Raw genomic sequence first — 16,472 nt, forward strand, 5'->3', positions numbered from 1 at the left:
CGGCATTTTTATCTTTATATAATGATTTATGAAGCATCTGGTAGGTTCTTCCCTGGGGCTCACTCCAGTGAGTCATCGCGAGGTAAAACTACTGCTCATCTCTCGTGATGAAATCAGTGATGAAAGAAAAATGGAGACTCAACTTACAATGTTTAGTGCATCTGAGAGATGGAGAAGTTTCACTCACCTAGATGTCCCCTTCCACCGTCACTGGAAGAAACGCTGCCCCTTGGGGTTTTCAGAAAAATCAAGAATTTTTGGCCTCTTGCTGTGAGAGCTATTAGCTGCACTCGACTAAAAGGAGAGGGAATTGCTGAGGGTTCAAGCCTTCTGGCTGGAACTCGCTGGGGATTCACCCCTTGGTACCGAACGGCCCGAGGAAAGGAAGAGTTTAGTACAGCAGAAAAAGGTGACGGCCTAGGGAGAGGTGAATGACAGAATTCAGGACTCAAAGCCGAGTCCTTACAGGGTATCCATAGCGGGGGCTTTAACAGCAAAATCCTGAAAGCTTCCGGAATGGTACTTAAAAGGGAATATAAACGCAATCCAAGGGCCCACCTCATCCCAGGCTGTGAGGTTTGGTCTCCAAACAGCTACCGCACATCATCACCAGTGGATGGCGGCAGCCCCCACCCACTTTTTTGGGGGTACCTGCCTTAACCTCCCCAGTAGCTAACGGGGGTGCTTCGCTGTGTGAGCTACACCGCCGCACCCACGGAGCCAAACACCCGCTTTTGAAATGAATGGCACGCAGTAGCGGGTAAGCCCGGCCACGGCGCACGGGTGCCCGCTGTAGCTGCCTCCTGCAAAACGAGAGGCAGGTAACAGCGACCCACAGCCCGGCCGGCCGTGTGACGCAGCAGACAAGCAGACAGCCAGAAAGGGAACACCGCTGAAGGACCAGGCCTTATAAAGCCACCAGTGGCTCTCGGGTAGCAAGGACTAACTCCCTCTGTGCCGCTGTTTGTCTTCTTCTGAGACCCAACGCTGCCAGCCAGCTGCTGCCTGCTCTTCTACCGTTTTTTCATAGTTTCTCTGCTTGTGAGATCGGCAAAAATTCTGCCACGTGCCACTGAGTCACGGTTATGGGATTACTAGAAACATTCTCAAACCTGTAACAGGTCACCTGAGAAGACTGAGCCTGCAACACCAGCAGAGAAGGCCTCTCAGTTTTAACTCACAGGAGAAATATGTATTGTCCCAAAGGTGCCAGCCACAAGGAGGCATGGTCCTACCTCCCGAAAGCCCAACCTCCCTGCAGTTCAGAAGAGCAAGTCATTAGCAGCATCTTACCTCCTCTCTTTGAAGATCGTGAGGACTTGGAAGAGGTGGACCACTGCTTGGTGAGTGATCTCCCAGAGGCTGTTTCGCTATTACCAGCGGCATCCTCTGTGTCAACAGGTGAAACTGTGTTGGCTTCCACATCCTTCTCACCAGGAGTGTCTTTGACACCGTGCTGCTCGGTATCATTTTCACTGCAGAACTGGGCCATCTTCTGAGCCAGCATCAACTGTGCCTCCTTCTCCAGCTGCCGGATATCCTCAATGGTGAGCCCATACCATTCGTCCTGCCAGCACCAAGCCTGCCGATGGGCACGGACCATGACCTTCCGCAAGCCTGCAAAGCCAAAATGCCCCTGTCACCAGTGCTACAAACTGCAGGAATCGATGTGTTCCGTTCTCCAAAACCTCAAGACACCGTGGCAAGGATATTACAGTGGCATCAAAACCACAATGCTATGGACCTTCATATAGCAAGCGTCAGGATGACAAATTGGTCACTTCACGTACTTTATTCCTCAATTCTTGCTAACCAACCATGCACTGAAAAATGAGCCAGTCTTCTGCGACTGCTTTCAACTTGGGAAGGGATTTCCTAATTCTGGATGGAGGACTTTGTTCTGTGACTGCCTGCTCCACCAAGGAGGAGCCACGCATAGACCACAATTGCAACTCCCATGAAGTTCTGGGAAGTTGTAACATTTGGATCTGGCCTTCAAAGTGAAGTATGTTCCCAGAAGAAAAAAAAAAAGAAAAAAGCCAACATCAACAACAAAAACCACTGATTTTTTTTACGGAGAGTTTCAAGTGGTTCCTTGATGAACACTACATAGCCCACCACAATTGTTACGATGGAAGCACACCCCCATCAGCAGTGCTAAGACTAAAACCCCTCCTTTCCTTGGAAACGTGGTTTCTGCACCTGGTTTTTATACATTAGCGAAACAGCATCACAAATATGAGCTTCTGAGATAATGGGATGGAAAGCAAAGTAAGGGAGGGAATAAAGGCGCTTTATTTTGCAGACATCATCTGTCTTCTGCTGCGTGAGAAGAATGAAGTGGGTAAAGCCAATTTAAAATATTTCAACGTATCATATATTTGAAAGGAAGAACTGTCTCAACATCAACACACAATGCTCCTGACCAGGCAAGAGAAACTTTCCTCCAAGACTTAAACTTGTTATCTAACATCACCATACCACCAAGACTTTTAAAACAGTCACTCAGGATTTTCGACCAATATTATTGCTTAAAAGCTCACGACAGGTCAAAGCTCCAAACTGCTATTTATTACTGATGGAGGCACACAGCAGTAACGGTGCTTTTAAAAGCTTCTATAAATACTGACAAACTAATCCTCAGGAGCCCTTCTGAGAAAGAAAAGAAAAAAAAAAAAAAAATCAATGAATATTTTCCCCCCTTTAATTATTGGGAAACTGAGGCAGAGATGGGTTGAAGGACATGCCAAAAGCAGCAGTGGGATTTGTTGTCAGTGGGATTATGGACCCACAGTCCTCCCATGGATCCTCTGGAGCAGAAACACACTGTGCCAAAACGCTGGCAGGCAGGGTTGCCGTCCTCTCACCCTAATGAAGACCCTGGCCGAAGAGCACAGGCCACACCACCACCGCTGCTATTACAATATAGAGTGCAATCTACACGCTACATTACAATCATTTAGCTTTTGGGAGCTGCAGAGCGAGCTCTCTAAGCACCACCAAGAGGAAAGACAGCCCTCCATTTCCAGGAGCACAGCCAAAGCTGGATGGTCCCACTGCACGCAGGTGTTTCTAAGGTGCTTCATCGTTGTACAGAAAATCTTAGATCTCACAGTTTCTATGATGTTCACCCTAAACATCCCTTTTGTTTTCAGCAATTACTTTTTTTTTCCCCTAAACGCACAAAAAGCTTATTTTTATATGTTTATTTCCTTCCAGGTCTGGGCACTTCCTTGTCTACTCTGCTCTTTGGTTGGTTCTTAATGCCACCAGCCATCACAAGTCAACCTGTCAGGAGGAAATAGCCATTGAGATCAGCAGCTAACGCGATGGACCAGCTCAACCTGAACTTCATTTGCACAGTAAGATTAAATCTATCAATATTTCATGCATTTCTCTGCCTGACGTTCAGAAGGGAGCTCCGCATACGAGAGGCAAGTGTGAGCCAGCAGACTGTGACCTTCTGGGGGCAGAACAAGGGGCCTTGGCAACTTAATTCTGTTCAACCTTAGTTGAGATTCAGAGTTATTTCCCCCACCAGATTACTTTTTGCACAACTACAGGAGAATGTTTTAGCCTCTTCACCTCCTGTTATGATTGACAATCAGCAGAGCTTAAAGATGAAAATTAAACTCCCATCACATCCACACTGAAAGCCAAGAAAACATTTCCCTCGCTGTAATTCAGTTGCCAACACCATAACCATCTTGGGACTTCCACATCCACAATGTCCGCTTCTACTTTACTTGAAACACCTTGAAAACTGACGGTGATCAGACACAGAAGCAGACAGCCCCCTCGCTCTCATCCCAAGGCTTCCTCCATTCCAGGGCTCAGCAGCCTCCACTCTTGCTCCTGGATCCAGCCTTGAGGTATCAACGCACCAACTCCTCGGAAATCCTCTGTGTAAAGGCACAGATGCCACTGACCGCGTATCTTTGTTTTAATGGACTAACACCTAGGGAACATGAAAACCACTTGGGGGTAAAAAAAAAGTCCCCTGAAGTTCTCCTCTGCCTTCTTTCACTTCATCTCTTAGATCACAAAAATCGCCTGTATTGCTTCCTCCCAACCCACAGACCTCCCCACCTGCACTGCTCTCATCACTTTAATTAGACATCCCAAATCACCCTTCCTTGTTCTTTTGAAAATAGGATGGCATTACAGGGCTTCACGACTGTTGTGCCTCTATCACTCTAGATTAGTTATGACGTCAGAAAGACTGAGATTATTTTCCAGACTCGGGCTTTCACCTGGGATGTGTAAGCGATGCCACATTTCTCTTTCTTAAACACAGGGAGAAAACCTGGAAGAGAATGAGGCTGTCCAGGTACAAAAGAAATTGAAAAAATAAAAGTCACGGCTTGCAGAAAAAAATCTTCACTGCTAGGGATGGAAAACTTGAGTGTTTCCTCAGTGCCCAGCAGTGAGGGCATCACTGAGCTGATCTTCAGCCTGCAGCGCTGAAGCCTCCCAGCAGGCAGCAGAGACCCAGAGGAGTCACCGAGTGTCCCCACGCAGCTACATCGATTCAAGATCCAGCTACAAATGACTGATCTCACCTGTCCAGACACTGCTTCCCTCCCTGTGCAATTGAAAAAATAAAGTTTTAAAGCATTTTTTTTTATCAAAATGTTAGAGAGAAACAAGCTTTTTATTTGAAAAGTGAAAAGGAGGGGACAGATCAGATCCAGGAAACAGAGTGTAAGTGGGAAAAACTCTTTTTAACAGATCAGAGACACCCATCAGGACAGCTGAAGGCATCTGTGGTCCACTTCGCTTTTGTTTTTCTCTCTGGCAGGAGAGGAGGTGCAAACATCTCCTGCTCAGCCTGAGAAGTCCCTGTGCTTTCAAGCCAAGCCTCATGGCCGGCTACAGCCCCTTTGGCAGTTTGCCGTGCCAACCCGTGGCATGCTGCCCCCGGGTAGGGGGAGCTGGCGGGAGGACAGGTTGGGTACAGCATCCCACCGGTCACCTTATTCCAGGTCGGACAGAATGCGACAAACCCAGTGGAGATGAGGCTCCGGGCAATGCAACGCTCCTCCATCCCCCCTGCCACCACCTTCTCACCCACAGAGCAAACAAACCCAGCAGTATGGAAGAACCGCAGGGTAGGAGATGCTCTCACAAAGAGGTGTCTCTGGTGTGAAGAGAGAACCGAGTGGCACAGGAGAATCAGGGAGGATTTCAGAGTAGGTTTTCCCCCTCCACCCGGCGTGCACTACGCTCATCTGAGCCTTCTTTCCCAGAATCGGAGGATAACTCCACAGTCTGGACAGGCAAGTCACACAGCGAAGTCAATCAGAAATAATGGGAACAGGTTTTTTATAAAGATGCAGGTACCAGTTGATTTCAGGAATATCAGCAGTTAAACAGACCGTTATTTCTCTAGAGCCCACAATGCTTTGGTCTAAAAAAAAAAAACCAAGGAAACCACACATGCACAAACGTACACATGCAGATTGAGTTCAGAAGTACCCGTCATTGTTGCGTTGATTTAATTATAACATTTCCTACTGTGTTGTGCAGAAAGATCATTTGTGAAGAGTCTAGCAGGGTGCAAACATTTAAATCACTTGCCTTTCAACTCACCACCTCAACAACTCAGAGACTGGTTAAATCCATGAGGTGCTGACTCTTGTAAATGATTTGTCTGCAGATTGTGCTGTTGAACTTAATCTTACAAAAGGAACTGTAAATGACCATGAGGCAAGCCAGGACAGAGAGGGCTCTTTAGCTGAATTTAAAAAGCTTTTGTCTATAGTTCTGGGTTTGTTTTTCAACATGAAGTAAAAATAGTAAATGTAACAAAAACTCAATGCAAAAAACCAAAACAGATCAAAAAACCCACCACCAAATCCTGCCCCAAACCCCCTCAATTATCCATATAAAGCAACTGTTCAGACACCCACCAACCATGTACCCAGTGGCAACACCCCAAAGCATTTTATAATGTACTCTCACAATTTCCTGGCAGCAGATAAAGGATGCCTGATTTTCCCTGTGCAACACTCTTTCCTTGACAGTCACAACAGATCCCATAACCTTCTCAGAACCGTTCTGGTTGTCTGAATGTACCCGATCAAAGGCAACCTGCAGTTATATCTGCTTGCTTCCCTACGCTCCCTTGCTCAGACCACTCACAAAGAAAAGCCTGCGGTCACATCCACATCACGCTAACTGCAACCTGCCTACCCTCGAAAAGACAAAAGTCTACCTGCAGGCCCCAACGGGCAGTACCCTTCTGGATGAACTTTCTCATTTGAGTGCTTTAGTGAAACAAAACTTCTGCAAAAGAGCTTTCTAAAACCACCTCCACTTCAGCACTGTGCAACAATTTGGGTATATTTAGCCCAAGATGCAGTGGCTTAGACAAAGCTCCAGTTACTGGGATGGGAGCACACTTTGCCGTGGTATATAATCAATAACCCATACACAGTCAACAACGCTTGTTTAACAACAAAAGAATCATAGCCCACGTGCACCATTAGGAAGCAAGTGGGAGCAGAACATTATGCAGTGCCAGTCCAATTAAACTTAAATTCTATGGGAAAGGAGTAAAAAAGCATACAAATATTACAGCCAAGTAGACTAATAGCCCACAATTTTAGTCCGTGCCTCAGGCTGTCAAAGCGCTGAGTAACTGTCCAATTAGTCATCAGAAAAAATGGCTGTTGCACTCCGTAAGACTGAGAATGTTTCAACACCATCCCCCAGAGTTACTCCCTCCGCGCTCAGTAGCTTTTCTACATATCACAATCCATCCATCACTTAACTCGGACGTGTTCTTTCAACCCATTCTCTAATTTTATTTTGCTCCGCTAAGTACTGCTCCCCTCCTTGGGCAGAGTTTGGATCCCGTTCTTGGCTTCTCCCTCCGTTTGCTTGCTGGCTTGGCAACCCTGCACGGAGAGACCTAATTCCCCAAGAAACGAATTCGCAGGAGCTGGGAACAGACGAACCAGGAAAAAAATGCCAAGGAGGGGCTGGCCCACAAGAACATCTCTGGCACCTGAGAGCGTGGTCCACCATCAACTGCACAATGCACAAAGGTCTCCTTCTGCTTTCGGTCACCAGTTGAAACGACAAAACTGGGATCAGCATATCAGCCTGGTCAGTCATGCTGTAGCCCGCATCTTTCCAACTTAAACATCCTCATACCTTGCTGTCTTTGGTACTCGTGCTACGGCACTTTTCCCACTCACTAATGGCTTCCCCATGGCTATCCCATTGCAGCGGAAGGCTACACATCATCTGTAGGTACCCAAAGCTTTTGCTTTGACTTTTCACTCACTCAACTTTGTCTTGCCTTAAAGACTTTTCTGATTTCATGCTTCTTAACCACTTTGAAAAACAGTATTTGCCATCATTTTAACAGAGTGGAAAGGCTTTTGAAAGGCAGACAATGAGCTGGCTCAGCTCTCCGCAAAGCCTCAATCAAGAGGAAAATGGCAGGCAATCTTTCATGAAATACAAAAGAAACATTTCTAAGGGACCACAGTTTAATCTATGCCAAACACCTCTGAACAACTGGAAGAGTCACATGCTGCTTCTTCATTTAACAGATACAATGGAGTTGTTATTCTGCCCCCATGTTTTGCAGTATACACTGAATTAACCCATGTCACCGAAACGCCAAGGGAGTTCATTGCAGAGAGCCACTTGTAATACAGTCTATAACAGGTAAAACCTTCCATCGGGGGTAAAGTAAAACCAAAGGAGCTTTAAGAAAGCAACCTGTGACTATTCAGAGAGCAGTGCACACTATTCTCCACTGCTCTATCAGTGTTTTCCACATTAGCTCTCAGGAGCACGGTATGACTGAAGAGAGCTATAAAATTACTTACTTACGCTAGCATCAGGCACTTCAAAGAAGCTTTGCATATAGAAAGGACAGCTGTAGAGGTCATGTAGGAGGATTTACTGCATACAGAAAGCAGATGGCATCCTTTACGCAGCCTTTCTTTGGCCTTCTCTTTGCCAGAGGACAGCCATATCTCTGCGCTTTTTTTGAAATGGGAATGCTTCTTTAAAACATTCTTTAAGTTTTCCACCTGGCCATAGATCCTGTCACTTGTGGCAAGGCTCAGAAACTATATCAATCGTGTTACAGATTTTCTGCAAAGAACAAATTACTGCCAGCACTGCTACCACCTGGTCTGTCTCCACTTAGGTACTTCTGGGACACGCCACCACCTCCTGAAAAGCATTGACCTAAGAACGATGCATCAATCAAAGCAGCACATTTACTCACAACTAAGAGCTGTCAATGACCCATGGTGGGTTATAGCACAGTGAGGTGGGGAGCCCTGAACGCCACAGCCTGGAGGACAGGGATGTATGAGCACACAGAGACCCACCAGCCCTGCCACAAGGCAGGTAGAAACTAGGGACGCTCCAGGGAGTGGTTTTCTGGAACCACTTAGGACCCACAAGTGAAGCTCAATTCTTTGAGCAGCCCTTGAGGATTTTGTTCACAATAAAGAAAACGGGCAAATTTTGAAAATGATCTGGAAAAGTTAAACAGACAGATCCTTCTCTAAAAAAGAGAGAATGCAAGATCTTGCCTACACAGGACTTGAAACCCTTTCCATGGCTACATGTGGTTTGGATTCATACATACCATGATTACAAGTGATAGAATAACATGATTTTTTTCTGAACTGACCCACAGCTCTGCAAAAAGAGTAATCAGATCTGAGAACCTCTTCACAGACATGTCTTGGGATATGATACATTGCACATACCTCACCTCTGTGTTTCAATTCAGAAACAACATTAAGGAGTTGACAGTGAACTTTGCAAGACTATAAATGCTCACCAACATCATGGATAAACCTCTCGATTTTCGACTGCATCCCCCAGTATCTGAACTCGACTTTACACAGTTTATATGCACACATGATGGGGTATTTCCCAGGGTTGTTCTTGTACTCTTGAATCCAGTCTTCTGAGAGGGGGCCTCTTTTAGTCTTCACTGATTTATACAGCTTTGGATCCTCCTCAGCTTTGTATTCATGTGGAGGGATAGGATCTTTAACAATATCAATAGGATCTATAGAAAGAGAATAGAAACAGTTAGACGTTTCCTCTTCCTGAACAAAAGAAGAAAATATAATTTCTCAGGAGTTATTTCTGTTTTAGTAAGTACCAGAAGCATTACAGCAATTTTGTTTCTTTTTACTTACACTTAAACAACTGATATTTGAATTGTTTATACGTTGCTGCTGGGCAGTGATCAGCTCTGCCAGAGGAACTAGTACGCACAGTTCCAGCAAACAGAGGCTTTGCTCCAAATAGATGTTTTTGCCCACAGTGACTGCAGATCCACAGCACTCTGGCAGATGCTCACTCCATCTTTCCAGCTCCAAAAAGATCTTTTGCACATTCCATCTTTCAGCTTTTCTAATATCACTCACAGTGCTATAGCTCTGTCTCGTCTGAGACTGTTAAATATACCTGCCCTTTCTTAGCACTGTTACGGAAAAGGCACTACCCACTCAACCTCTTATCTTTGGAGCCCATCAAGTGAGGTTACTGGTAACTCCTCACACGCTATTGTTACACCAGATGTACTATGGAAGGCAGAAAGTTTAACTTAAGTCCTAATTAACACTTCAACAACAGAGAAGTGGAAACTGCAATGGGAGCAGAGTGAATGAACGTATTTTAAGGACCAGGAACCCCCACCCCAGACCTCAGCAAAAACATCTGAAGTTTGGATTGAAGGGCAGGATCGCACTTCCCAAGAAACGACAGCTCTTCTGACACTTCTGAGTGAGGCAGCGTGACTCAAGTCTATTTGTTCAGTACTGAAAGCCCGATCAGATGGGCTTAGGAATGAGGACAGTCAAACTGAAGTTCAAAACGAAGTTTAAATTAAGTAACACTCAAGTAAAACTGCACGGGGTTTCTGCCATGTCCCGCACGTCAGCAGCGCTCAAGGAGCCGGAGCAGCCACTAGATGTCCTTCCCCAGAGCTCCCGCTGCGGCCAGCGCAGCAGGGCACTGCCAGAAGCCAGCCGAGCTCAACACTTCTCCGGTCTCAGCAGCTTCAGAGCAAGGGATGCTTCAGTTTCCGTGGCTGTAATTGCCAGCACTCCCTGCCACGCAGTTAGGTCTCCGGCAAACGCCATGGCACGGACCACGAAGGACAGCAAGGCAGAGGAATTGCTACAACACTTGCCATTCTTTGCCTTTTTATAAGATGTTCCCTTTTGCCTTTTCTCATTAAAGCCCTACATATGTAAGGCTCATTAACCCAATCTGCCAAAGACAGCTGGGAAGCTGAAGTGTTCACCTGCATGAGGGCAAGACTAAAGGGAGAGGAAGCAAAAATGAGATACACCTTCATGTTTCAGAAGTGCAGATAGGAATGATTTTCATATACACAAAGGAGCTACACAATTATACAGCAATATTTTCCTCTTCTATGGTTATTTCTACTTATTACCCTCAAAATCATTAGATGCCTTACTCCCCTTGGGAGCTGCACAAATAAGACAGGAAAGCATCAGCTTCAATTTACAGAGGGGGGATTCAAATTATTTCCATGTGATTTACATCAAGCCTAGAAGAGAACTCAGGTGTCCTCACTCTGGATGTAACCCTACCCCGCAGCCTGACACCAACGGGGGTGCAGGTGTATGTTGGGGGGGGGGGGGGGATGGACAGGCAGATGGGACACACTAAGCAACATCCTTTACACAGCAAAAAAAAAAGCAGAATAAAGGAAAAAGTAAAAGAAAAAGGCTATTCACCTAGAATGGTTTGTCTTTTTTCTGCAGGAGAAAGGTTGAACACGTTGACATGCTCTCCTGGATCAGTTTTGTAGTACGTCTCAATATCAATAGAGAATTTCTCCACAAAAGGACACGTATACCTGAAAACGAGAACAACGCAGCTTAGAGTAAATCCTGCTTGGCTTGGCAAGTGGAGAAAATGCAGCCTCTAAACCACTCACTCGCGACACTAAGATGTACAAAAGTCAGCCTCAAATCCAAGGCAGCCTTCACTCATGTTTTACTTCAGATATCCTTAAAATACCATCTGTACAGATTAAAGAGATTTTCTTTCATAACTTAAGACAGGAGCTCGCCTCGGACGTGTAGCTTCACTGGAATAACTCTGGTTTAAAAAAAACCCCAAGCCCACAGGAAAAGGGTGTGCTCCCCACGAGGTGTTACATGGATTACAGGTGAGAAGATAGCAAGGTGCCCCATGCAGTTACTGGAGACCGGGCACCCACATTGACCAAGAAACAACTTCCCAGCTGGCAACAAGCAAGCAGAAAGCCCGAGGGGACCACCAAGTCTTCTCACTTTGCAGAGACACGGACAAAAACCTGCAACTTAATTTGACAATGTCTCCTCCAGGATACTATTAGCAGGACAGACTGTTTTTAAAGGAGCAGTTTTCAGCAAGGAGATAACTTTTGGGCCCGCTATACTAACAAGTTAAGTTATGACACAGATACTAACACCAGGACACCCTGGAAATGCACCTCTACCAGGAGAAAAGCAGAGCTGTTGCCTGGAATCTATGGCAGAATAAAATACAGACTGGTTCTGTGCAGCGCCAGGTTTCCAGGTCAACTGATTGACTCACGGGCATTTCAAGAGAATAGATAAAAACAGACTGGAGTGGACTTTAATCACTTGAAAGTCAGACATTATATTTAGTCATGAGCAACTGCCCGTATGCAGACATTGACTCCCACCTTCCCCCAGACCAATGTTACTTGTAGAGACCAGCTAAAACAGAACTATGAAACTTTTCTAAGATTTTTGATAAAAATCAAAATATCCATTAAAGCTTTTTTGTTATGAAAGATGACAGCAATATCAGACTTCTAAACCTGAAAAAGGGAAAATGGTCTAAACCAGAGTAACTGGCATAAAGGCTATTTATTCCAGGGTATCTGAAGTCCTCCCAGACAAAATCAGCCAAAACGAGGAGGTCCCAGAGGGCTCCACAGAGCCTCTGGCGCTCGTCCCTTCTCAGGGTGAAAACTGTAGGATGTAGGTTTGTAATTTCCTAGCTAAATGACAGCAAGACTGTTCCCAGAAAAGAAGCACCGAATTTATTTGTTTATTTATTAAGATTTTTCTCTCCCCACACTTTCCCCCCTAGAACAAATGAATCCTGTCTTACTTGACAGTGCTCAACATGACAACTGTCCCATCACCCTGTACATAACTTCACTGAGCTAGCAGGTATCTGCAACGTTAAGTAGAACATGTAGTGCAGGATACAAGACTAAATAAAAACCACTCAAGATTTCCCACACTTTTATGGACAAAACAGCTCACATTTTAGACCAACCAGCCACAAATTCTGAAGTACTTATGCAGTCAGCTCAGGCAACACTCGCACTCCTGAGATAAAGCACCGCGTAAGAATTTTAGGACTTGACCCCAGTTTCTCTAAAGGATATTACAGGAGATGGAAGAGATGCCACTGCCACACAGAGTGCCATCAAATCCTCTCTCTCAAGTAGGGAAACAGCTCTGGACATCTCGTAAGTTTTACCTCGTCCTTGTATAAGGATATGCGTTCCACGATTCCTCTTCAACTCGCAGAGCTGCCTTGGGCAATATTGACCGAAACCAGCTGGGTATGTGCATACCAATGTGGTACACTTTGTGAGTATACTGCCCGTTGCCTCCCGGTCCATCCATGTATGGCCTGTTCTCCAGGATCTCTACTCCACTGCCTTCCCCACATGTCTCCTCTCTGCTCTTTTTCTGAAAGGGAAAATATATCACAGTCAATCCCCCCAGTGCATTGTACACACCACGGTCTCAAAGCACATGAACATAAGGGATGGTTTCTAGGACTCCTTTTGAGCAGTGCTTCATACAGACAGCAGAACTGTAGCAGCACCCTGGCAGTAAGATTACCAAACCTAGAGATTAAAAAGGAAAGACTTAGAGTCTCACCTGGCCAACACAGGAACGGAGATCTGATTTACTAGGGATCCTGTAAAAATCTGGATTTGGACACTAAGAGACAGTTTGAATGGAGACCTAATGGCACATCAACTCCTGCTCCTCCAATAGGTTCCGCATGGCTCTTCCTGAGAGCACACTAAGGCTTGGCTCCAGCTGCGACCCACCCAACGGCACAAAAAGCTGTCACATCAGCGGGTGACACGGCGAAGGGGGGTTCGTCCAACTTGGCAGATTCTTGCGGTGTTGTATCAGCGTGAAGAATCCTACACACACTCGGCGCAACATCACGGTACTAGAGACTATTTTAGGACCTAAAACCACAGGATTTGGGGACTTGTTGCTTGTGGTCTGGCAGGGCAGCAGCTCTCCAAGAACAGCTTGGAGACTCTGCTCTGCTAATTAAGATATTTAGAAGAAACAACCCAAGTTTGCCAGAATGCACGCAGCACCCCCAGGCAGCCTCCGTATTTTGGCTTATTTGTAGGATTGTCCCTCATTGAGAAACCTGGCAAAAATTCCTTCAATAAAAAAATACTAATTTCAATGCTTCTAAGAAGAGCTAGAGGCAAACCAAATATTTATTCATTTGTAACAGATTTCAGCAGATTGGATGAGGTATAACCTTCATCATTCCCAAACAACAGATTCATATTGTTAGTATTTTGAGTTTATTGTTTGTATTTGAGAGGACAGTACTTTGGAAATTAAGGAAAAAAAAAGGAATTTTATACAAGAATCAACTGTGAAATGTAACACAATAACAACCTCTCATTTCTGGCATACAAACAATTCAAAGGATAACACGGTTTAACAGAAAATGATTAATAAGATGCAAGAGATCAGCTTCTTGTCTTTTGAGGACAGGATGATAAGCCAACACAGCTATTTAGAAGTAAATAGCCCTCTTTTTAAAGAACTCTCAAGCGATTTTAAATTTAAACAGCTGTAACCAACAATTCTAAATAACTGACAATCTAAAATAGTCATTTTTTTCCCATTCCACAAACTGCAATAGTCCTGCAAAAAAAAAGCACTTTTTTACAGTTTATATCTAACATTCATCTGGCAGTTCATAAAAACACACATCCTCTTAAAACAAATTACTGTCTTTCAGTTCTTATATAAGCACTGACCAAGTCCTGTACAAATATTTATGACAATAACATTAAATAATCTTGATGACCTAAAAATCTGGTTAATTCAAAGGTCTCGGGAAAAGGCAGTAACCCAGCAGGCACAGTGAATGTGTCAGACAGAATAATAGCACAGCATCTGCTCTGAGCAGTTGATACAAGTTATGGAGATCTAGAGTTTTATTATATGGCAGAAGCACATGCAAACCATAAGCAGAGGAAAGACGGGTTCTCTTCGTGCCAAGTTATCCCATGTAGAATCGTCCATCAGCCGGATTTAAAACTCCATTCTAGATTGCACGGTTACCAGCAATTCCAGTCAAATCTGCAAGTCCTCAGTTGGACCAAAACATATTTAGGAGTTTTTCAATTTCAAAAGAAATCCACAGCACTGAGTGGACTCAGCACCTCCTAAGACTGTGCCAAGCCGGACCTACATAGAACTGGGTCCCCAGATCTACAAACGCTTGTATTGAATTAGAAAACCAAAACACTGAAGATTTATTTGTTTTAATAGCCATGGCTGATATGAAAATGGACAAAAACACCCTCTAGGCTTTCTTCCTCAGAATGCAATTTCATACTCTTCCTTTCAGAGCTACATCTGAGATACGCCTTACGCCTTGCCTTCCTCTTACAGCTCTCCACCTCTCGAAGCTCTTCAGAGGGCCATGCAAGGGGCCAGCTGCTTCCACGGCCAGTTCAAGATCCTGTGCTTCAGGTCAAGATTCTGGCTTCAGCTCCCATCAAACAGATCAGCAGCAGCCAGGGAGCTCTCCTGCAATATGTGTCTCCTTTTATCGAAGCCCCTGGCACCCCACCCTGCAATACCACGTCACCCTTGCTTAATACAGTTCCCAAAAAAGCTCTGTTTTCTTCTGTTGCATTTCCTGATGGATTGAAGATGGATCAAAGCAGGAGGTTTCTCCCCAACTTGATCCATTTGAGAAGACTAAAGACAAGCATTCAAAGCAAAGCCAGCCTCTGATGCTCTCCTGAACTGTGACTTCTCCATGAGAGGAAGATTCAAGCTGGGGTGAACAGGACACGGACACTTGCCTATGCCCTCAGCCCCCAAATAGAACTCTTCTGGTCCACGCCCTCATCAGTATTACCCATCTTTGGGGATGAAACATCCTTAAGTCTCTGCCCAGGTTTCAGTTGAGGAACCTATCTTTTTTTATTTCAACACAGGAAGAAATGGTTTACATCTGAAGCAGTTCAGAAAAACAAACTCCAATTCTTTCATAACTGTGGGGCTCAGGAGGGCCTCTGCCCAAACCCTTCTGGTTTGAAGCCCAGCAGTTGTGATAGCTCAGACACATACAGCTAACACTAACATTCTCCACTTTTCTTTCCCCCATTTAGCCAGTTCTGACAAAAATCTCTCTGCATGAAGATGAGCTGCCTGGTTCTCATCCTACAGCTAGAACCCTGGTGAACTTGCAATATCGGCCAATTTTTTCTTTACATGAATACTTCCCTAAGCAGCTTTTCCACATGACCTGGTAATGCTAACACTCAGCTTCTCAGACAGAGCTGTCTGATCGTGGGAGCTGTGACGGGTGGCATGGTGTTATGGTCCCAACACCACTTTGCGAGGGAAGGAAGAAGGGAAAAACCCAAATTTGGGTTTTCTCTTTGCGGAAGCCAGTTTGCATCCCACTTCTGATTTCTGGTTATTTTATTCACGTCTATGCACCTGCAGGAGACGGCGAACCCTATTCTGAGAGCAGGGCATGCTTCCTCCTCCAGCCTTTCCAGATGACCAACTCCAGCCCACAGCCTCTTCCACCCGGTTGCAAGCCTTAAGCAAATTTTGGCCCTACACTTTGCTCCTGCTTGTCGTTTATCTGCGTAAGATATGACAAGGGACAGGAAGAACATTTTCTTAGATGAATGTGAAATAAGAGCTGCACCTCTGCATGACAAAAAAAAAAAAAAATCAGAGCTGCAAAGTTTATATCCCAAACTATCTTTTGAGCCAGGACTTTTGAGCCAGGCCAATTTATACTCAAAACACAACATAACTTATCGCTGGGAAGGATAGTACGATCGAAGAAAAACTCCACACGATAAACCACACAAAGCCGCTTCCCAGCCCTGCATGCTCTCATACTTACCAGTTAGCTTGCCAAGAAGGCAACAAGCCGCAGTGAGGTCAGGAAGGACCAAGAAAGTCAGGTTAGATGGTGAACAGTACAATTACTAACCAGTCACAAAGACAAAAAGAAGATATGTTTCTGAGACAATAAAAATAAAGACATCAGCCACAGACACTTGAGGGACCAGGATGATACTCTGCGCATAAGTGGTACTGTGAAAGTACAGCACTTACGGAAGTGAAGAGCAATTTGCTTTTCAACCATATAGCCTCTCCACGTCT

General features: G+C 45.0%; 1 protein-coding gene across 9 annotated transcripts in view; it reads right to left on the reverse strand.

The window, feature by feature from the left end:
- The window catches only part of PITPNM2 (phosphatidylinositol transfer protein membrane associated 2), a 141,365-nt gene that overhangs the window by 42,167 nt on the left and 82,726 nt on the right, over positions 1-16,472 (reverse strand). For all 9 annotated transcript variants that reach the window (XM_075167774.1, XM_075167765.1, XM_075167768.1 and 6 more), the window contains 4 exons: positions 12,532-12,746; positions 10,761-10,882; positions 8,822-9,055; positions 1,294-1,617 (listed from right to left, as the gene is read on the reverse strand). In XM_075167774.1, coding sequence (XP_075023875.1) covers positions 1,294-1,617; positions 8,822-9,055; positions 10,761-10,882; positions 12,532-12,746 — 895 coding nt within the window. The remainder of the gene's footprint in view (positions 1-1,293; positions 1,618-8,821; positions 9,056-10,760; positions 10,883-12,531; positions 12,747-16,472) is intronic.

The sequence above is a fragment of the Calonectris borealis genome, chromosome 18 (genome assembly GCF_964195595.1).
Source record: "Calonectris borealis chromosome 18, bCalBor7.hap1.2, whole genome shotgun sequence".
Taxonomy (NCBI): domain Eukaryota; kingdom Metazoa; phylum Chordata; class Aves; order Procellariiformes; family Procellariidae; genus Calonectris; species Calonectris borealis.